At 33.0% G+C, this 23,576-nt stretch overlaps 1 protein-coding gene across 5 annotated transcripts in view; it reads right to left on the bottom strand.

Moving 5' to 3' along the window:
* Window positions 1–23,576, bottom strand: part of LRP1B (LDL receptor related protein 1B) — a 584,143-nt gene that overhangs the window by 99,383 nt on the left and 461,184 nt on the right. For all 5 annotated transcript variants that reach the window (XM_048952659.1, XM_048952661.1, XM_048952662.1 and 2 more), the window contains exons 41-49: window positions 21,248–21,619; window positions 10,579–10,768; window positions 9,744–9,948; window positions 5,212–5,404; window positions 4,673–4,798; window positions 3,569–3,697; window positions 2,603–2,722; window positions 1,517–1,630; window positions 1,174–1,323 (exon numbers count right to left, since the gene is read on the bottom strand). In XM_048952659.1, coding sequence (XP_048808616.1) covers window positions 1,174–1,323; window positions 1,517–1,630; window positions 2,603–2,722; window positions 3,569–3,697; window positions 4,673–4,798; window positions 5,212–5,404; window positions 9,744–9,948; window positions 10,579–10,768; window positions 21,248–21,619 — 1,599 coding nt within the window. The remainder of the gene's footprint in view (window positions 1–1,173; window positions 1,324–1,516; window positions 1,631–2,602; window positions 2,723–3,568; window positions 3,698–4,672; window positions 4,799–5,211; window positions 5,405–9,743; window positions 9,949–10,578; window positions 10,769–21,247; window positions 21,620–23,576) is intronic.

The raw sequence follows: 23,576 nt of genomic DNA, 5'->3' as shown, positions 1-23,576 counted from the left end.
CTTGATATCTACAGAGTTTCTTTAGTAGTATCTCCAGTTTGACCAGAAATTGATACTATTAGCCTAATTATACAAATCACATCACTGATTTTTTTTTTCCTGTAATACTTCAGAATTCAGGGTAAGCCATATAATTTATGAAACAAAACAAAGAAGATGCTGAAACTGTGTCTAAGAGATACTTAGTTTTTCTCAAGCCTCCAGAAATGACTTTCAGAAAAGTACTATATTCCTGTAAAAAAAAAATAAAAAGACGCTATGTCTTTCTCAACGTTACTACATAGGTGCAGAGGATAAACCAATTTCAACACTGAATAGTTTGTTATCTTCTGAGGTTCACTAACACTACAGTCATTCTGATAAAAACTGCTTAACAAAATACCAGTGAAATAAGAACTGTCCTTCAAATTTTTATTACGTGTACATAGAGCGTGAAAAAGTATGTTTCTAATACGTGAGCTTTCAGACTTACCATGAAAAATTCAGATGAAAATTTGGAATAATGAAACTCTTTAAACTGTAAAATACATTTGCTTCTTCCTTCTTACAAGCTGTAGATTTATTTCTACATAAAACAAGCCAAGTTCCAGCAGTAAATACATCTTCATTTTCTAGAAGGCTAGCACCTCAGGGACTAGGACTTAAGTGTACCATAATCTTTTTCTACTGATTCAAAAGTGGAACAAAGGCAAAAGCAACAGTGCTGCATTCTACCCTGGCAGTCCACACCTCAACAAAACAAATGACAAAGTGTAAAAAAAAAAATATATATATATATATGTGCATATATCAGAGAGGAAAGAAATACCATCTACTGAAACAGCTCCTTGATTTGATGTTGGAGCTTGATGTTTTGTGACTAATGTTCTAATCAAATGCAAATGAATAATGGCAGACCTAACTTGGATGAAACACGAAGTTAGGCATTACACTTGTCTTCAGAGAAATGCATTAATTGGTAAAAATTTGCATCATCTAATGAAACAGGCTAGTAAAAAAGCATCAGTAATATTATATCTATATTAAATATTATGAATTGACCAAATAAATACTTTTTACCTTAAAAAAAACCAAACAAACAAATTCACATCCAACAAAAAGAACCAAGAAACATGGGAAAATATTTTTCCAGAAACATAATTTAAAATTTTCAGATTTCTTTTTGACAGTTACCTGGACATTTTAGTTCATCTGTGTAATCTCCACAGTCATTAGATCCATCACATATCCATTCTGGCAGTATACAAAGTGAAGTGGAATTACAGCTAATAAATCCAGCAGATTTAATTCCAAGTTTATAGAAGTAAGCACAGTTTGTATTATCTGGAAGGAGACAAAAAATCACACCTAATACAGATTCAAAGTTTTATTGCTTGGTTTTCACATTTATCTTGAATTTGCACGGACAACACAACTGTAGTTACCCAACAAATATTGACTATGAATGATCTGCTATAGAACAAGGAATAATCATGAAACAGATTCTAAGATGAAGCACAGACAAATACAAACTTACTACAATTCTTTTCATCTGAAGCATCTGCACAATCAATGATCTGGTTGCACTGTGCTGATTTTCCAATGCAAGTCCCATCTGCACAACGGAATTCTGTTGAAGCACATGCTGAATCTATAGCGTATGGAATAAAAAAAAAAAAAAGATACAAATTAATACAATAAACAGTTCAGATGCATATTATAAATATTATGTTTATATTTTCTACCTTTTAGAATGGTGCATTCAGAACCTGCTGTTCTTTCAAAAGACAATATGGTTGAAATAATACATTTCTAATTTTTAAATTTCTTTATTGAGCTTCGATATCTCTCCTTAGGCAATTCAATTCAACTTGAGATAATCGTTATGAAAAGAGGAAACAAGCCCTTGCAGGACAATCTATGAATCTCCAAAATTTTTCATTTAACACCACATGGGGGTTCTTCCCAGTATACTTTTCACTCTATCTATAATCAGATGCTTTCCGATGTTTTAAATCCATGTAGTACTTGCAGAAAAGTAGCTGCATATGGTTTATCCGTGTATGGTGGCATAATTGCTCCTCCAATCTTTCTGGATTTTAACTAAGGATTTGCACTGTCTGTTAGCTAGTTTTCATTCATTGGCAGAAGCACAATATAAATATTCATGTTTTAAAATGCAAAAGCAATATCGATATAAAAGAGAAAACAATTCCGATACATTTCATAAAGGACATAGACATTGCAATGTGTCTGAGAAGAAAGAAAACACTGTCTACTTCAAAGAAGAAACAGCAGCAGATGCAGAGAAGAAACAGCATAACTTCCATCCTTTCCATCCATGGCAAAGATACTGCCTCACATATCGCTTCATGGAAGAAGCGGTAACACTATATTTGGAGTTTTCCACAGAAATAAAACCAAACTCAGTGTTGATATCAGCCCCAACACGTGATCTCAAAGATAAGGAGAATGCAGCTGCTCTTGTTTCCAAATTATGAAAAAAATTCCCAACTCTTGTAATGCCAATAAAAATTTCTGCATTTTCTAACTACTTCTCTTCACAGAATATATATTCACAGAGGAATAGTCTGAAATCACCTCAGTAGTAACCACCGTTTACCTTTACAATCCAATTCATCAGAGTTGTCACCACAGTCATTCATACCATCGCATACTTTGTTACGCGAAATACAGCGTCGATTAGAACACGGTTTGAAACCCTTTCGACAGCCTCTATTTTCTGGAAAACAGGAACATAATTTAATTTTGGCATTTGATGTACCAATATCCTTATACTAAAATCAGAAGCGCAGAAAAGCATTTGAAACAGATTTTCTTTGGCATGCTTTCGTCATACAGGTGAACACACAGCATTAGCAATTCAGACAAAACAGAACGAAATATGCCACGTTTACCCTAAACCATACTTAGCAATAAGATGGAGTGCAAAGTAACCTAAATCTATAAAAATACAGACTGATTGATAGTGCTTTTTTTTCCCCCCCAGTATTGAAGAATAAGGGCATCTTAGTAAACCTAAAACTGACTGCTATGCTGGAATGACAAGAAACGCTGTTTTCAGATTCTACATCAGATACAACTTTCTTTCTAATTTGTTTCCATTTGACTTCCTATCTGTTCGTTCAACCTACTCTCCTCCCCAAAGTACTGTATGAAACTATAATAATATAGAAAATGTTTCCTTTATCTGGTATTAACTTTAGCTATTCAAATAACACAGGAGTTAGAGGAGACATTTCATAAGATTCTGAAAGAGGCATGTATAAACATTATATCAAAACTACTCATTAAGTCATTAAAAGTCATTCCTATGGGAAACAGAAGAGATCAAAGCTATGATATGGATATCAGAACAATGAGAAGTCCAAGAGCTACAGGCACACAACTGATTTTCTCCATATAATAGAGTTATTTTTATTTTTTTTAAATGTATTAAATTAAATGAGTGCTTTAGTATTTTCTTCTTCTTGCTCACTTCAGTGACCAGTTGGTATGTGCTAGAAGTCACAGAGAAATCAATATAAGGGTGCATAACCTTGAAGTTAAAAAGCCTGGAAATACTCACCACAGTAAAACAGTTTCTCATCAGACTTGTCCTTACAATGAGCAATGCCATCACAAGTTAGTTGGTAATCAATGCATTCACCATTTCCACATTCAAACTCAGAATAAGTGTTGCAAGTAGAATTTTTAGCTAAAAATAACATATTACAACACATCATTTTTTTTTTTAGTATCTTAGAGAAAATAAGCTCAATACTGGTTCCTATTTTAATATTTCTTTCCAAAGATCTGCACACAAAAAAAAGCCAAACCTACAGCATCAAAACTTGAAAGCTCCCCCACACTAATGACCTGCAGGGCTGATTTGTACTTTTGTTGATAAGGACTGATATTTAAATAAAAAAAATTCAGAAATATTGGGATAAACTCCAGTACAAGGTGGGAAAGACTGTAAAAGACAAACATAGCCAAAGATCCACGAATTTATGGGAACATGTGCTGAAGCAAGTTAACAATACTGAAGAGATTATGACTTTGTTACCATTGCCCTCAAGTCAAGAAGAATAATGAGGAAATGAAATCTATTTATGGTGCTCTTTTCCTTGTTTCCATTACAATATTTCTATTCAATTTCAGGAGGAAAAGACAAAGGCAAAAAATTTTAAGCCAACATAACTAGAAAACAATTCTCTATTTCATTCAAACATGAAGTATGAAAGTGCTGCAAATGTGGATTCTGGACAAGGTTAAATCTGATCCTCTTTATGATTTATAGAGTCCTCAAAATGGCAGTCATGTTTATCAGAGCACTGTTTTCCTTTTTTTTTTTTCCCCCTATCATCATTGTGAGAACTAAAAATCGTCAGTTAGATTTGCAGTTTATCTAGTTCAGCATAAGGAACATTAAATAGAACACAAATATCCAAACTGGAATTGAGGAAATTAATAAATATTAATGCTCTTTAACCCCACAAAAGTCTTATCAGATGTAAAATAGTTTAAAGCCTGCTACAAGCGATGCTTTGGCAACATTTGTAAAAAAAACAACATCTAGAGCAATATAAGACTATATAGAAATCAAATTCATGACTTGGGCCAACTGAATTTGCAATAGTCAACTGCACCACACCACAGAAAAAGCACTGCATCAGCCAGTATTACTTACTCACACATCTGTTATCATCTATCAGTATTCTATCCCCTCTACATGAACAATTCACTCGTCCATCAGGAGTCAGAAGACATAAATCGTGACAACCTCCATTCATTTGTGCACAAGGAGATAATTCACCTGAAGAATAAACAATCAAAGATTGACTCTGTTTTATTAAACTTGCTTCAGTGGCAAATCTATTAGAGACAGCAAAGATAGTTGTATTTCAGATTTATGGGCAATTGGTTCAAGTTTTATCAGTCAAATGAAAATACCAGCATGACTCATAGGGTTGCATATTGAAGATAAACAAATGGAGTTCCCTCAAATACAATCACTAAACCTCCCCACACAGCATTCAAAACTGCAGATATTTGACAAGAAATGATTTAGCTGCTATCACACTGGAAAAATGAACATAACATACAAATTTCATTCAATACTATTTATCCCATCTTTTGTTAGCATCTCCTAGAACAAAAGAAATTATGAAAGACAGTAAAATATTTTAAGTTAGTTAAATTGTCTAAAATCCTTGAAATAGAACTTACAACTGTTAGTGTCGTTGGCAACAGCAATAATGCCCATTGGCTGATGTGGGATATCAGAACGAAGAACTTTTGTATCTCCTCCTGTGTATTTACTGGAACGCAGAATAGCTCTTCTCACTCCATCAGACCAAAAAATATAATCATCATATACAGCCAGGCTGAGAAATGTACCCGGTCCAGATTTGACAATTACCTAGAACACATAAGTACAGAGAAGAAACATGAGCAGGGTTGTTGACTCTGAAAAAGAAATCATCATACTACAAGCTATGACTCACATTGCTTTGGTTTCAGACAAAACACTTATTCTTGTACACTTACAGCACCTGAAAAAATGCCACAACAATACATAAAAGTTCATCCTTTGGTTTGCTGACAAGACATCTTAAAGTCCATAGGATTCAGTGTCAGTCAAATTTCACTGTAAGTTATGCTGTCATTGATGTTGCTAAATTTTGTACAGCCTGCAGACTTTAATTTTCCAAGCAGTATCTGCAGATTTGGACAAAGATGCCCACAGATACAGGAGCAGAACCATGATCCTTACACTGTGACCCTACTGCAATCCTGCTGGGGCTGCCCTACCTGGAGACGTAGATAATACAAATGGATCTATCCACTACTCCCTGATTTCTTTTTCTATTTGCTCATTGCTTGTCTGCAACAAAAATAGTAATAGAAGCCAATACAATCACCTTGCTGATTTATAGACTTATTTATATTAACCTTATAGGATTTGGATCAAGATGTAAGACTGCTACATTTTTCAGGAAACACGCACACAAATAGACCACATAGAAAAGAAACCCAATGCAGAATTAGTGGATACTATTAAACTGTAAGAAAAATCATGTTTTCAAATCATAAAAACTCCAAAATAAACAACTAATAACAAATTTCATAGAAACTGGTAGCAGCAAATCATCCAAAGCAGTGCTCCCACTTAGGAGAATACAGGCAAAAAAAACTGTTCACCTATCTCATCCAGAAGAACATTATCAACAGAAGTGTTACGCCCAGTTAATCTGCAATCATGCAGCTGCAGTATATGCTGCCTGTTGTTCAACTTAGAGTGCATAAACTGTTCTGGAATGGGGGAGCTGTTATGTATGCTACATGGGAGGGAAAAAAGCACACAGTTCTGTAGGAATCAGAACCTGTATGACACGGAATACCATACATGGAATAGCTTCCTAACATGCCCAGATGATATATAGGTAAAGAGAACTGGAAGGTACAAACAACTAAATTCAACCAAGCATTCGGAAGATGACAATCTCTCTACTCATAGTTCACAGCATAGTCTATATTTCTACAACAGGAGGTTTCACCTAGTTCCGCAACGTTGGCTTTTATTACTGTTTGGATTCTTACTGCAGCAGACAACAACAACGTAAAATAAAAAGATTTCTTCCCCTTAAATCATTTATATGCTCTACTAAAAATAATCATGACATTAGTTGTTGATATCGAATGTCACAATTATCTTGAAAGTTATTTTTTTAATCATTGTACTATGTTTAAAGCAAGGATTTTTATTTTTTTAAAATTTTTGTATCTTTCAGTAACATCATCAGAACACCTGAATAGCAGTTACAGCAACCGGGAAGAAAGGTTAATCTAAAACACCACATTTTCCAACAAGACTAAGATTGTTTTGCCATAGAACTGTTCAAGTAAGATGTAACAACATCAGAAGAGCTCCCTTTTCAGGAATTAATTGGTTGCTTCTCTGCATTGGAAACTAACATGCGTAAGACATGTAAGACATGTAAGACAAAAATCAAACGCAATTCTACATTTGCAGTTTGGTTGAATGACATATGTAAACAGCTATTTATTAACAGGCCTGCTCCTTTCAGCACCATTCAAATGGAAGGTATTTATCTCCATAAATTATGACTTTCAACCATGTTCTTTGCAACGACATTTGTATTAATTAAACACTACTAATTTTCAACATTGTGAACGACAATGAGAACCCTCCTCTAGTGTCAAATTTAAACCAATTTCTTTGAATTTTACGTGGGCCTGCAGGATTAGAAAAAAGTTATTCTCAATGTCCTTACAGATTACCACTGTCTTTTCATGAATTCCTTTCTTTCATTTAATTCCATTAGGCTATCCACACTTCATACCAAGATATCTCAGCAAATTAACAGTGTTGCATCTCTATCAGCCAGGTAGGTAGCTTCCTTGGGTTAGAAGACTTCATTGTCACTGGTTAGGGGATCACTTTAAGTTCCAACCCAGGATTACTGTACACAGCTATCCAAATAAGACTTAACAATGACAATGCAGTGAATTCCCTGGCACAACAGTTTAGTAAGACTAAGAGTTAGTGTATATTTTCCTGTTTGAGTTGTTCCTGGTCCTCATCTAACACATGCTATCAGGAAAAATGGACATCTGCAAATTCAAGAAACAGGATCTTTTTGATCAGATTTGCAACAGAAAAGCATCAAGAACAAAACATTCCAACTTCAGATAATGTATTTATACTGCTGAGAAGAGAGCATTTAAAAAAAAAATATCTCAATTCTCTGCAGTTAAGTCAGAAGTTGAACACCAACTTTGGTACTATTTTTTAATTCATCACTTAAATACAGAGTTCTGGCAGGGAAAAAAAAAACAACAACCCTGTCTTCTAGTAACTGAAAGCTATGATTATATATATAGGGATATAATTAGTGGAGAAACCACTAAATTGTAACAACTAACAATCACATCTTTAGACCCACAAAGCATAACTGAGAAAAAAAAAACATTGTAACTTAGATGTTAGAAGATGAACAAACCTTTGTTTACAAATCACTAATTATATTTGTAGGCTGCAAGTCTGTAATAAGTTCCAGGCACACAATATTGAAAGAGAAAATAAAACCTAAAGGCAAACGTCGCTGTCGTATAAATCGCAAACTTAAACTCTGTATTCGTATAAAAGATGTTATACTTCCAAAGTTGCCAAAACACAGCTGGGCCACAATGTTAAAATCTAACTGAAAGCAGGATCAAAAATTGATGAAAGAAGAAAATATGGAAAAAGCAACAAATACCTGCCACAATGATGCTACAGAAGAACATGAAATGTTAAAAACAAACAAACAAGAAAAGGCCAACAACTAAGTACAAATTTTAAGAAAATGTAATAATAATATGTAACAAATAATTCTTCCAATCTTGGAAGAGTATTCCAGTGACTACATATTAAATAAACTCTAACACTCAACTTAATAGATAAAACTCAATGCTGCTAAATTATTTGCCACTCACTTATTTGTACTGGATTACTATACTGAGTAGGATAAAGGAAGAGGCTGCTACTTGAATGAAAAACCATTATATTAAATTATCATTTCATACCATACAATCTCAGTCTTTGCTAATCTAACTGAAACTAGAAAGTAATGAAGCAGACATGGTGAGGAAAAGAGTAATTTGTTGAAACTACTCTTAAGGAGCAGCTGATGGCAAAACCTCGCTGAAAGATCCTAGCAGAGTCAAACTTCCATTGCATTGGAGTGATTATCATGTATATTATCCTAAGGTTACAGAAACCAGATATCTCACCAGGCTGGACAACATAGCAACAAAGAACAACAACTGCCATACAAATATTTCACCAGATCAATAAGACAATTTCATGGTTGGATTCTGATATTCGTAGTTAGAATGCATTTATGAGGTGATGAGCAATTCTGATGAAACAACGCCAGTGATATGAGTCATCTCTGAGAGTATTACCCAAACTTAAAAGCAAGTTCAGGTTTTGCATAATACTTAGAATAAAGATATAACTGAATTATAAAATTAAAAACAAAACAAAAAAAACAAACCAGGAATAACATGAAAGAAATATATTATCTCAATTTTTATCTATCAAATGAAAAAGCAAACAAATAAACCAAACCACCTACGGACAAGTTTAAGACTTTGTAAAATATCCGAAACAAAGAAAACCATGAGTGCAGCTCAACTGCCTTCAGCATATTGATAGCAAAATGTCTACTAAGTTGAAACTAACAGAACACTCCAAGACGTATCATGATAGAAGAGAAAAAGAGTTCAAGTATATTTGAAAATTGAGAGATAGAAAAGAAAAAATACAGTACGTACAGTAATACAAGCAAACATTACACAGAAAAATTTCTAGAGATTTCAATGAAGTTTTACACACAAAGGAAAATTATAACCTTCCTACGTAAAGCAGAACATCTCTTTGACTCACTTCTACATTTATTCCCATGTTTCTCAAGTTCACACAGATTGTTTATTACAATGATGCTTCAAGGCCAACACCAATACATGCAGACACCCCATATTAAGTGTTTATACCTTCAGAATTTTACAGATTGGAATGTGATAGGTTAGAGCACTACTCCTAGCCAATTTTTTTTTCTTTCTAGTTTTAAATCTCAAATACAACTAACACTAGATGAAGCTCACTATCCTTTCGCAACATTTTGTTAATTTAAGGATACCAACAAATGCAAACTAACAGTACATACATTTGGGATTTTTGTTGAACTTACGTATCTTTGTGATCCATCATATTCACATCTCTCAATTTTTCCCAAGCTGCCATCTGAAAAGTAAAGTTTCTCCGCCCTATGATCAATGGTAAGTCCATTGGGTGTCAAAATATCCGCGCTAATGATAACCTGCGCATTTTTGCCTGACAGGGTAGATCTCATTATGCTTGGGAGCTGCTCATTCCAGTTAGTCCAAAACATTAAGCTGTATTAAAATCAAAATAAATAAAAGAATAAGACATTTTATAATTTAATTCTCTTCATGAAATGAGCAACAACAAAAAAAAGTCTTCATATCCAATTATGAGTAGCATCTCTAAGTAAATGTGATAATCGATGAATAAGAAAATATTATATCCAGTGTTCTTCAAATTATAGTGGTTTCACAGGCTCATTAACTTGTGTAAAAGTACTGATTTTTCTATTCATGAGTCTGCTTACTTCTGACCATCTCTCTATGCTTATGTACCATGAGATAATTATAACCTGTGAAACAATGTGATCTTATTTCTCCTAATGTGTATATTGCTAATTTCTAATAGAAGAATTCGCCCATTTACATTAGCTGACTTATCTCAAAATGTAACATTCCATGAAATGTGATCAACATTTGATCATAAACATAAACACATAGAATGCTATCGCTTAATTCTGCAATTGCTAATAAAAAAAAAACAACTTATAATAAAGTTTCTAATCTAAAACAAGAAACTCATTTAACCTTCATAGGGTTCAGCTGTATTAGCTGACTGTGAAACAAAGAAGTGAAAAAGTGTTGCTGTGTTCATGATATTAGCTAAAAATCAAAATGTGGTAAGAAAGATATAATACATACTTTTGACATTCATCTAGAGCTAGTACGTGTGGATGATCATCTTCAGACATTGTGATTACTGCTTCCCGGTTGAAAGCTCCTCGACGTCTCTGGTCAACAGTGTGTCTTGTGATTGAGGATGTGGTTGAACTGGTCCAATATAGAGTGTCCCAAGCTCTGTGATAAGCAAGCCCCTCCACTGACCCAACATCTGGAAGACATGGTTATATGTAAATAGGAAATCAATCTTGCAAAATCGATCTGGAAGTCGATCTTGCAAAAATCACAGTTAAAATATTTCAGCCTATTACTCCATCAGTTCTTCTATACGTCCACCTGTTTGTTTGTTTTTTCCTGGAACCAAAGTTTCATTATTTTTCATATGCTTAAACAATTGAGAAAATCAACTAATGCAAACAATAAAACATGGAAAGCAAGATCAATACGAACAGACTCATTTACTGTACTTATCAACTATAATGTGCATTGAAATAATATTTTCACAGCAGTATCTCTTACAATGTAAACACACTAGCAAAAATATCCTGGCAGTAAATTAGTCACAACTTTTGTTTGGGCACCTTTTTTTTTTTTAATTAATTATACTATTGAACTTCGTATGCATTTTGCAACACAGATATGCACTTCATTAACAAGGATCAAAGTCTCCTTCCATAACAGTCACTTATATAACACCTGGAACATACTGAAGAATGAACCTCTGAATGTTGCAGCATCAATACACTGTTTTAATACACCACAACACAATATTTTTCTCTGTAAAAAATGTGATTCAGAAACAAAAGCAAACATTACTAAGCAGCTAAAACATATATTTAACATCCAAAATAGATAAATTGCATCTGATTGTAGTGTATAAAAATGATAGATTGCAAGAAACAGTAATTAATTCCTACCATTATTTTTGAATTATTGCAGAACTGCACACTGATTACTTCACTTAATATTTTATTAGAAAGAAGTAATTTTAGACCCGAAGGTTTATACAGCTATTAATGAATTATAGAAGACAAAATCTAAAAATATAATGTGGATTACATTATGATGATTATTACAATTTCCTCTTGACTTGCTGGAAGATGTAATGTTTTACTATGCTTTTCATACCCACAGAACAGGAAGTCCACAAATAATTCTCATTAAGCTGAAAGTGCCAACATTAAATTAAAGCCACAAAGTAAGCAATTAATCAGTTGTTCAGTTTTTTTTTTTTTTTTTCTATTTCTCTTTCAAGCATTTGCGGAATTTCTGACTACATTTTCATGACGTGACTATAAAAAAGTTACAGCAAATTTTTTTTTAGAAAAAATAGAAGAAATCGATGACACTTGTCAAAGGGAGGTGTATATACATAGAAAGATTATTCCTGAAGAAGATGAATCAATGAATAAAGATACATTCATCTCACTTCATAGTAACTCAAGAAGGAGAATAAGTTTAAGAGTAGGACTGAAAGCAATCTGAAAACTACAAATAACTGCCCAAGTTACCCTTTATATAAGAATTCTGGCTTTAGAAAAGATTAATGGGTTACAAGCATTCCTACTTTAAGTACAGTATTTAACAGTCTTACCAATTTATTTTCAATTTTAAGAATTAAAAGTATACTGAGATATGGAAGTAATAAATCTTAACACAGGACTATTAATACAATTCTAATGCAATAAATTAATTTCCATTAAAAATATGCTGAATACTACTAATTTATTGCTACTTAAAATTTTCTAAGCTAAAAAGATGACAAAGTAGATTGACACTCTGACCAATTTTGCATATTACTCAGACTGCTTTTACATTTCGTGTTGTAAATGTTGAGTGTTTCCTGACCTTAATAATGGAAGATTTCAGGAAAATGAAACCAAACCTTTAACTTGTGGATAAAAACCTGAGCCATTTGAAAGCAAAGATTTAACTAGGATTTGATGCAAATCATAGCTTTCATATGAAAAGCAAGTATAGAGGGAAAAAAAACAATCAAACATGCTTCCCTCATGCAACGTTTTGAATTTCTCTCAATTTCAGCTTTGTTACTTGTCTGAATCTGTCATGAATTTTCAAAGCAATATGGTTTGTATACCATACAGTAAAACTATTCCGCACTAGACAAAGAATAATGATGTTGCTTCTGCCACAACTAGAATGATTAGTGTGTACTTGAAATGTTAGTTGTGCTTAAACCCTTACTCTACAGAAACCAGGTTCCCATACAATCACTCACATTATGAAACTGGACCAATGCATCATACTGAAACTCCAAACCAACGTCTGCAATATATTAATAAGCACTGTCCTTTATTTGTCAACAAACTTTTTTTCAGTTCTATCATGTTTCTCAATTATGGAATTAAAAAATCCCAACACAGAAGAGAATCATTTCCTAGTTTTAACAAGTGTGATTCTGTAGGTAGGGTGATTTTAAATTCAATGATGAAGTCCAGAGAGTAAGCACTAAAATGAACCAAAACTTAGATATTTCATAGAATGGAAGGTACTTTGTCCTTATTACCATTAGTTTGATCTGGATGAATTATGAACAGTATTTGCAGGCAAATTTTCACTGTATTTAATAGTCAATACATAAAGGTTTTGGTTTTTTTTCTATAATTTATTTTTATGTTATTTCTTGACTAAAATATACTTTTTTTTGAAGATGTTAGTCATGAAACTCAAAAATTCATATAAGCCATGTATCAATACAGGACAAAGAGCCCTAAAAATGCTCCATCTGCAGGTGGCTGTCACCAAAACGAAAACCTTCTATCAACTTCATATTGCCAAGAAAAGGACACTGGAGAAGACTCTCAGGCAACTGCACTCTAGTGTCATGGCATTACCATTTTGCACCAAAATTATTTTTTATTTGTTTCTTACTCCATAAGGGACATTTTATAGAGCATAAAGATTTTTTTTTTTCTAGTTACAGTAAATTTATCATTAGATAGTCTGTTACTTTAAAACACATGCAAAATATACTGTCATCTTATTTTATGCTACAATTGGAGGATTCCTAATCTACTGACAGGATGAAAATTAGTGATTTGTTTGTTCTCAGCCTCACATTTTCACAGCATCATACAATATCCTGAATTAGTAAAGCATAAAGAAACTGGAAATGAAAAGAAACACATTTGTTTCACTGACATATTGAATTAAAACAGTGAGGACATTAGATGCCTACAGCACTGATTAAATTTATTCTAGACATGAAGCAACAGTTTATGATTTTCACATGAATAACATACTTAAATGAAAGGAACATTAATACAATACGATATTAATATACAAATACCCACATTATTCACCTGTCACTGACATTCTGAATTAAATCAGTAATGGGGTGTATAACTGATTAAATATCTACACAAGAGAACGTAACAGCTTATGATTTACAAAGGCAATGGTAGAGTGATCACATCATTATGTTGCCAAATGCTATCTATCACTTTTACTGAACTTAACGAAGATGGATTGCATACCACAGATGAGATGCGGCCTATAAATATTGTCACGCTGATCTTCATCTGACTTTCTCAGGGAACAGACAAGCAACAAATCAATAACTGAAGAACTCAGATTAGATCTCCCTCATTACTGCAAGTACAAAATAAATACTTCAGGGTGTAAAATTTAAATTATCTAATACTTCTTCCCATTGACTTTTGATAATGTATATACAATTTCACAGTCTCTTGGATTTTGATCTCTCTTCTCCGCTTAGAATTCCCTAGATTTCTCAGTGAAAAGTTTCCCAATTTTTAATTTATGAATTCAACTACCTTCTCCATTTAATTTTATATTCTTACACACCTCTTCCCTTTGACTCATGACTTTGTTGAGTTCCTCATGACAATTAAAACCGTTGTTTACGTATAATTAAAAATCTATGTATCAGTTCAATATTCACATAACATTTTTTTAGTTTTTTTGCTGAATATTTATTAAGTAAATTTCTTTTAGGTTTTATAACATTGATTTAGTCTTCATCAGTGAAGATACATAAAATATTGTACACAGTTACTCCATTTGTGAAATAAGTTCAGTGTGAATGACAGGCAGGTGCCTATGTAGTGAGATGTTTACAGTCTACCATCAAACATATGTAGGTCTACAGAAAATTCCTGATGAGACTACTCAAGCTAGAAATCATTCCAATTAAGCATGAAAAAGGGTACAGAGTTGATTTTAATCATACTTACGTGATTAAATCGTCCAAAGGAAAAGAACACAACAGATTTCTATCATATCTATATCAACTAACTAAACAACGGGTAAGTATAGGATAGATGGATATTTCTGTATAAGCAAGGGCATTGGATGCTGATTATCATTGGGACAAGGGTGGTAAACCTTAGTTTGGAGCTGGGGAAGGTATGTGAAGCTGGGTGTTAAAAGCTGATCACTCATTAACTCACAGTGATAACTAGCATTCTCACAAACATGGGATTCAATGACCTATGGAGTGCAGATAACAAACAGGATAGAGAAATCAGAAGCAAAGACTGAAAGAATCAGTCAGCAAATTATACAGTGTTCATGGAACATTCCATTCATTTTCAGATTCCTCCTGGAGACTAAGACATAAAATATTTACTATTACAAACATTTTCAGTTACCCAAGCAGAGCTCTGTAAAACTTTCAGGTCAAGAAATAGGTGATTCATAACAGATTTTCACATTTCAGATTATTTAATTATGAGCACTGTAACGTTTCCTACATTTCACTATGAAATTTAGCACCTGAATCAAATAGATGAGCTCAGAAACTCACAAAAAAACGCACTAAGATTCTGGTCATTTTTACCTGAGTGTGTACAGAACATGCAATCAATTCTTTTAAATTCAAGAAATATTGATTTTGGGAACAGTATGTTTGTTTCAGAACTTTGTTTACATACATTGAGTTTCCCTTCTGCTCTCAGTTAACAGCACATACAAAAATATCTGCATAACAGAGAAACAGAGAAGTCAAGTTGTCAAGTCATACAGAGTATGGTCATAATTTCATGTGATAAACAGCATTTAAAAATCAAGTTAGGTGATTGTTATTAAGAATAAAAATGAATTATTAAATGAATTCTTACATTCTTGTGTAAACCATAAGATGGCTTTGCATTAAAGCAGCCACAGCTGCTGATGCAAAAATTCACATGTGTAGAAGTTTACATCAGTAAAAATTTAAGGGCAATGTGGAAAGCTAAAGTAGTGACAAACTGTTTCAATTCTTGGTGAATCATCTCAGAATTAACAGGCAAACAGCACCTTTCCTGAACACAGAACTTGGGAATGCTAGTGACATTCTGAACTGAGAGATCAGCATGAATATGAATACATTTTAGAGTTTCATATCATGAAATTTAGAAAATATACACTTCTGGAATAACTGTTATGTATAAAGTTTGAAACTTTATCCCTCTATAGCAAAATATTTACTGCACACATTGTAAATTCTCTCCATTAATCACAATACGCAGCCAGATACAGAAACAAAATGTGATAAACCACACATTTTGGTTTCTGCAAACAAAGCAGCAGTTATAATAATAGTTTTAGATTTTACTACTTAAGTGTCTCAGGTATTACAATAGCCTCTCACTTTTCCTCCATTAAAAATCCAAAGTTATTGGGATTGTATCATATACAGTTAGAATGAATGGAATTCATTTACAAAATGAAAAGCAACAGTATTAAAGTATTTATTTTTAACAGATTAAAGATTTCTGTCTCAGCAAAGAAAGTTAAACAACTAAAAGGGTCTCATACAATGTGCCAAATTTAAAGCTTTGTAAGAGAAATGGGAATATAAATGCCTTTTTGACAGTTAAATTGGACCCATTTAGTTAGAAAGAATAGTAACGAACACTGGAGCACCTTTAAAAGACTCAGCCTGCAAAAAGCCTTACAATACATCACAGGATCTGACACTATGTTAGCAGTGAATAAATTTTTGCCTTCTATAGTCACTAGTGCCTGAAGTTCAAAACAGAAGCAGCATTTTTTTGACATAACACTTCCCTTTATACTGAGAAGTATGTTACGCCAGCAACATGTCTTGGTGTCATTGTTTACACAGTGAGAAAAGAAACAGCTTATACTGGAAGCATATCATCTTAGTACTGTTTTCTCTGATTTACTTTATTTTGTCTTTCCTCCCCTTTTCTTTCCCTATTCTTCAATTACAAATTTCTTCACTTAGTTTATTTCTACTATTGCACCTGTACATTAAATCTACTTTAATGCTACACTCTTTTACAGACATATGGCAAATTTTGGAATTATCCCAAACCTCTCCATAAGACAAAAAAGGGGACTGCATTCAGTAGTGGGAAATGTAAAGGCAGGGGTACAATTGATATTCATGGTCCAACTAATTATTAGCTCCATCAAAACCACAAAGAATCTACCACCTTATGAATAGTATACCATCTTCCTTTACACCTTTCTTGGGGTCAAACTGAAACCTCCAATTCCAGGCAGAAAAAGATTCTCTTCAAAGCATCAACTCATTAAAAAGAAAATCAACATCACTTTCTTAGTTGAAAAAATAAATAATAGCCAATGGAAGACGTGGTATGAGGAATAAGTATGTAATATTAAAAATCCTCTATATCAAATACGTGTTTGTTTCCATTGAGACTTTTTCATTTTCAAACCATGCTAAAATTATTTTTTGATATCTATTTAGATTCACAAAACTGGAAGTCCTTCATATGCACCCTGATAAAAATATATTAAGTATCTTCCTGTCTGAATAACATAGAAAAGCTCATAAATTTGAAATGACAGTATTGTTCAGTCTACAAATGTTTAACAAGAAAGAAAATTAGCATAGAATCTCTCTGAGCTTATTCTAAGAATAAACTCTATTGTTTGAAATGAGATAACCTGCAGCAACTTAAACAAGTCAGATTTTCATACACCTCCTTATGTAACCCTGTGCCTTTAACTTTGTGACTTCTTCTTTTCTGTTCTTTCTGTATAATGTTCCATTACTTCATTTTAACCTATAAAGTATGTATCACGATGAATTTTCCAAATGCAATGCCTTTGACCATGTTTTGTTTCATACAGGACTACCATTAATACCCGGAGCTATGTGAATAAATACAGTATGCTTTAAAAGGCTCCTGAAGATTTTACAGCACAACAGCACATCAAAACCAGACAAAAATATAGCTAGCTTCACTCAAAAGTAAGAAGCAGATGAAATATAACCTAACTGTAAGAGCAATATTCGCGATTAAAAAGTGGAAGATTAAGAAGAAATTAATGAGTGTGACCATAAAGTACATACCACTCATTTCTCCATAGTCTGCTACCTCCAAAGTGCCTACTTAAAGCAAAAACATACTCTAAAATATAAGATTTCACATTCTTTTTTGAAAGAAAACACCAAAATCAAATCAGATTATTTAGACAGTAGCCATGTCACAACATAGAACAGACTACAGTGGCAACTTCAAAATCATGTCCACTGACTGGATTAAACTCTGCATGATGCTACAATGAAAAAACACGAGCAATACTCAATGGTTAGACAAATCATTATCCAAAAGAATTTGGCAGAAATCACAGACAGTAAAAGGTGAATTTTTACAAATCGGCGGTCAAGAAAGTTCAACTCCATCCACTTACTTACAGAAAGTCCCTACTGACTGACTGACCTAAGGAAATAAAATTCAAAGCACTTATTCTAAAACCCTATGCTGTACAGAAATAAAGATGTTAAGGTAGGACATAATGTGAACATGCTACACTGTTGCTTGCTTTTGATTTTTTTTTTTTCCTGTCACTGCTCCTTCCTGCTGAAGACTGAACTCTACCAGGTTCTGGGTTATTGGTGAGTCTCGAATCTGTTTTTAGTGAACTGGAACAAGCTGTTTATATGCTGTAAATTTACTTTCCCTGGGCCGAAAATGTGTTAGCTAATGCGTTGTTTATGAGTTGCAAATTTGTTCAGTGAGGTGAAAATTTGTCAGATAATGGGTTGTTTATGAATTCTAAATCAATATTCAGTGAGTTGGAACTATGTAAGATAATAGCTTGCGTATGGGTTGTAAATCTGTTTTCAGTGAACTGGAAACATGTTAGATAATAGGTTGTTTCTGGGCAGTAAATTTATTCTCAGTGAGCTAAAAACATATTAGATAATATGTTGCTCGTGAGTTGTAAATCTGTTTTTAGTGAACTGGAAACCTGTTTAATAAAGGGCTCTTTATATATCTTAACTCTGTTTTTAGTGTGCAGAAAAAAATTAATAATGCCTTGGATTTGAATGGCATATCTGATTTCAGTGAGGTAGAAACACATCAGCTAATGGATTCTTTATGACTAGAAGATATACAATCATTGAACTAAAAATCTGGGACAATAATATCTTGCAAATAACAGATTCTATTTTCACTATTTGACTTGAATACTGAGTAAGATTTTGTCTGATTTGTAGATCTCGGTTTAATGAGGTGGAAAGGAGACGTATATGTCTAAGAATCACACCAGGTAATTCTCATGTGGTTTTGTATACCTTTCCAATAACGGGAAATTTGCTAAAAATATCTACTAGTCATTTAGGAGGAAAAAAAGGTAGCAAAACAAAAGTCAAATATGTTATTTTAAAACAAAACATAGTTACTGAAATCTGTCAGCTGGATTCCATTCAATAATTTCTTTCTAATCATACATAACCAACATGGAAATCAGAAAATGTTGTGTCCCAAAGCAAACAGAATGCCTGATGCCAAGGAGCCTTAGCATTGTCTTTTTTCCTCTTTAGGTATCACTGTTAGTCAAATACTACTACGGTATCAAGGAACTCAACAACCTGTTTCTGTTTACAGGGATAGAAAGTCTCTGATTGCAGAAAGAAAGGAGAAGTGATCAAAGAAGATCAGTTTAAAATCAGTGACTCAATATGAAGACGTTTTAAAACATACAAAGGAGAAAAGTAAAGTTGCATATACTCGGATGTGATAATACTTCTATTTACAAAAACAAACAGACAAAAAAACCTGAAACACTCCTAGAAAAGTTTTTTCGGAACTATGTCTTAAGCATATACAGTACATTTTTGGAAGAGCACAAAATTTCATCTGACATTTAATTATTCAGAGCACTGAATCTGATAATGAAAAATGAAATGAGGCATATTAAGATTACAAGCAGAAACACTTCCTAACTATTTCCTAAAAGTATAATTCTCAGCTATGCTCCGTGGAATGCTTTCAGTGCTTGCACAACAGCCTACCATAAAGTAATGAGGAATAGTTTATTGTCCTTTTCAAAATCCAGTTTGTATCTGCACTGCTGCTTCATCACTTCTTTCTGTCTGTTTTAAATTTAGAATTCTCCAATCATTTGCCATGTAATAATTTTCATCATATCTTGAAACACCTAAGTTAAGATAGTGCTGTATTATCCCTGCACAGGTGAGTGCTTGTCTCATGTACAGCTAATCTCAGCTCTGAATCCCTAGGTCTTAATTCTTTCGTAAGTGTAATGAATACATCTTAACAGTATTGTTTAGTTTCTCTCTTTTGTATCTCAATATGGATATCATTAACTCCTCTGAAATATACGCACATAAAATTAAAATAAGATTAAAAAAATAAAGGTGATGCATCATATTTGAAAAATGCTTTCCCACTCATTAATATCAGCAGTTTCCATTACCAGGATTATTACCTTTCCAGAACCACGGGACAGGCGTGCATAACAGTAACAATCATCCAGTGTAAGTTGTAGAACACTAGTTCACCAGTTTTCAGCTATTTGCTTCTTTCTTTTCTAAAAATATTTCTGTTAACACATGGTAGCATTCTACACCAAATACACTTCCATGTTTTCCTGTTACTCTTTGGTCCTGTGAATGTTTCCCCCAAATACCTAAATGCAGCAATGCAACTTTTATGACATCAGAAATTGAGATGATAATTATCACACAGGAAGGAAAAAAATGATATAACACTTCAAACATTCTGGAAAAGGGTATCAAAACAATCGAAGAAGAGAAGAAACAGTAAATATATGCTTACAGATGAATGAGATTGTCTATTTTAGAAAAATTACGTCCAAGCAGAAATGCAAGGTGGCATAAGATTCTACAATTTATATTTTTATTGGACTGATTTTTAGATGTTTATTCTTAGGCTTTATTTCTCATACAGCCTCAAATGCCTCAATTTCAAGTTTTACCAAGGTAAACTTAAGCTCATATTGCATTGATGTTAAGCTAGACTTAGTGATGATACTGATGTTGATTCCAGGAGGAGGTAACGGCTTCAAGTATTTAGAGGCAAAAAAAAAAGAAGTCAAGTTTCAGAGAACTCTCCCTATTACTGTGGTGGTTGAAGGCATGGTGAACATCTGAAGTTACTCAATAAGCCTCTCCATAGAAAGAATAATTTTATAGATTAGAGTTTGGCTTTTCCTATCACTGGACAGAAGTCACTTTTCTTGAGCTGACTACAAGAATGGTGTCAGCTGGAAACATTGAGGTATAAATGGTAATTATGGTGCATGCTTATATACAGTAAAACTGTAATTATAGTTTTTCCCTATCAAGTCAACATTTTAATGGCTTCACAACTATGAAGTCAACCTTATTTTTAAACAACTTTTGATTTAATAAGGGTTATTGAAAGAAAATATTTTGGCAAATAAAATTTTTACTTACTTTCTATTAGCACTTTTCTGCCAGCCCAGTTGTCATTAATAACTTGTATATTTCCAAAGTGTGCATCACTGAAAAATATCCGATTAGTACCTCTTCCTTTGAGACTGTAGTCAAAAGCAAGAGCGATCACATTTTTGAAGTACTCTGGATTTTCATATGGCCTTACTGGTGAATTTAAGTTGTTTTCATCTGAAAGATGTATACTTTTTAATATTGTCCTTCCTGAATATAAGAGGTAGCCTTCATGTCTTAGGCAGGTAATTCCATCTTCTGCAAGATAGCCATGCGCGCACGCACAAGCCCTTTGTGCATTTCCTCGATAAAGACAGAGTTGATGACATCCACCATTATTCTTGGCACAAACATTAGTACCTGTGTGAAAAAAGAAGACAGAAAAAAAATTGTTTTATACTATTACCTTTAGCTAATGTAAATCAAAATGTCATTTTTTAATTTCAAGAATTCTTCTCTGAAACGTTTTCTACAATACAAGTGAACCGAAGGCCAAAGAAGTAAAGAATAACTTCAACAATGAACTAAAGCCAATTTTCAAGTATACAGTGTATGAGGAAATGTAATTTATATTCTCCCAATTAACAAAATTACATACTTTATAAGAAAATAAATAGATTTTTCCTCTGTGTTCAGATAAAGACTTGGATAGAGACCATTATGAATTGTTCCAAGTGTTTTGAAAGATTTTTTTTTTTAAAACACCTGTTACTGACAAAGACAAATTTGGATACCATTGAAATACTGTAGTACTTAATTTCTATCAAAACAAAACAGGTATAAAAGTGTTCCCTTTTATTCTCTGTTCATAATAAAATGTTTCCTGACGTTTTTAATTTACTCTAAAACTTGACTTTAAAAACTTACTCTCTGATAAAGTATATTATTAAATAATTATTGTCACATTAGTAACTTCAGTGACATAAACTACACGCAATACTTAAAATTGCAATAATTGTCAATAATTAAGATCTATTTACCTTCCTATTTTTTGGACTACATGTGAAATACAGTTATAGTTCAGATAAATTAGTTTTTGTTTCTGACAGCACTTTTCATACAACAACTCAGCTCTCATTTTCCCGTTTCTGAAAGTTTTCTAGATTTTGAAGGAGAAAAAAACCCACACACTTTAAATAGTTTCTGGTAGAAAGTCATTTTCATTGTCAGGGAACATCTAGTGTCTGAAAGTACCGTTGACTGAATATTCTAACTGCTACATTTCAAGTTGAAGATACGTTTAAGTTAAAGCAATGGGTAATGAGAGTTAACATTAGCAGTCTTGAATTTTGACAAAATTATGAGAAATGTTGCACTGTAGTCATGCAAAAATATGTGAAGAATTATCTGCACATATTTTTACTTGTGGTTTCTTTTAAAAACACTTCTGAAGCTTTATTAGGCTAGAAAAGTTAATATCTGTTTGGAAGGATGAGAGTTTGAGAAGAGAAAGGCAATACATGGAAGAGATCCTAAAATTTCTGCAATCTCTCTTGTAAACTTCAGCGCTTCCACAGTTCACCAGCTGTATCTGTAAAACTAGCCAGTTATAAAAACAGATTAATTAGGGGACATCCTTACACATGTGTAGAATAGAACTAAAGAACAGGACTATCCTCAAGAGTAGCACTGCAGCAGGACTGGCTCAGTAGAAAAGGTAAGACAGGTGTTTGAAAAAAAAGCATTGATCACTTGACAATCAGCACAGGTTGTTTGTGTGGGTTTTTTTTTTTTTTTTTTTTTTCTTTTGGTCAGTTGATTTTGTTTGCTTATTTTTCTATTTGTTTTAATAAAAGGTCAGGAAACTAGCTAATTCCTTTTCCTTTTTAAAGAAATATTACCTACTTCTAGTTCAGCAAAATTAAAAGTATACATAGGTAAAATATAATAGAGTGATACAGAAAAAACATTCCAAAAGTATTTTTCACCTGTTTTTTTCCCTTTTGTCCTCCTGGCTCACTGACAGCCCCTCCCAAAGACATTAACCATTTGTACCCTAGTAAAATTTGAAAAATGTATTAAAAACTCATTCAGTTACGTTTTTCGAACTAACATCAAAATTTTTTTTTAGCCTCAGTAACCATTTCTCCCATTCCTAGTGCAACCAAATCTGTCAAGCCATCAATAAAAATCATTACATATTTTTATTCAATTGCTCCATTTTCTTAATTCTACACAGAGGGCCCTTCCAAGCAAGCAGACATTAACTATTTCTAGCCTTGTTAAAAGCTACAACATCCATTTTTTTCTGTGGACATTTACTATCCACAATATATGTCTACAAAACTGTGAAAATACTTGCAGAACTCCTTAGCAA

Source organism: Lagopus muta, chromosome 8, assembly GCF_023343835.1.
Source record: "Lagopus muta isolate bLagMut1 chromosome 8, bLagMut1 primary, whole genome shotgun sequence".
In the NCBI taxonomy this organism is placed as follows: domain Eukaryota; kingdom Metazoa; phylum Chordata; class Aves; order Galliformes; family Phasianidae; genus Lagopus; species Lagopus muta.
The sequence above is the reverse complement of the archived record's forward strand: the minus strand, read 5'-3'. Positions and strand labels throughout refer to the sequence as shown.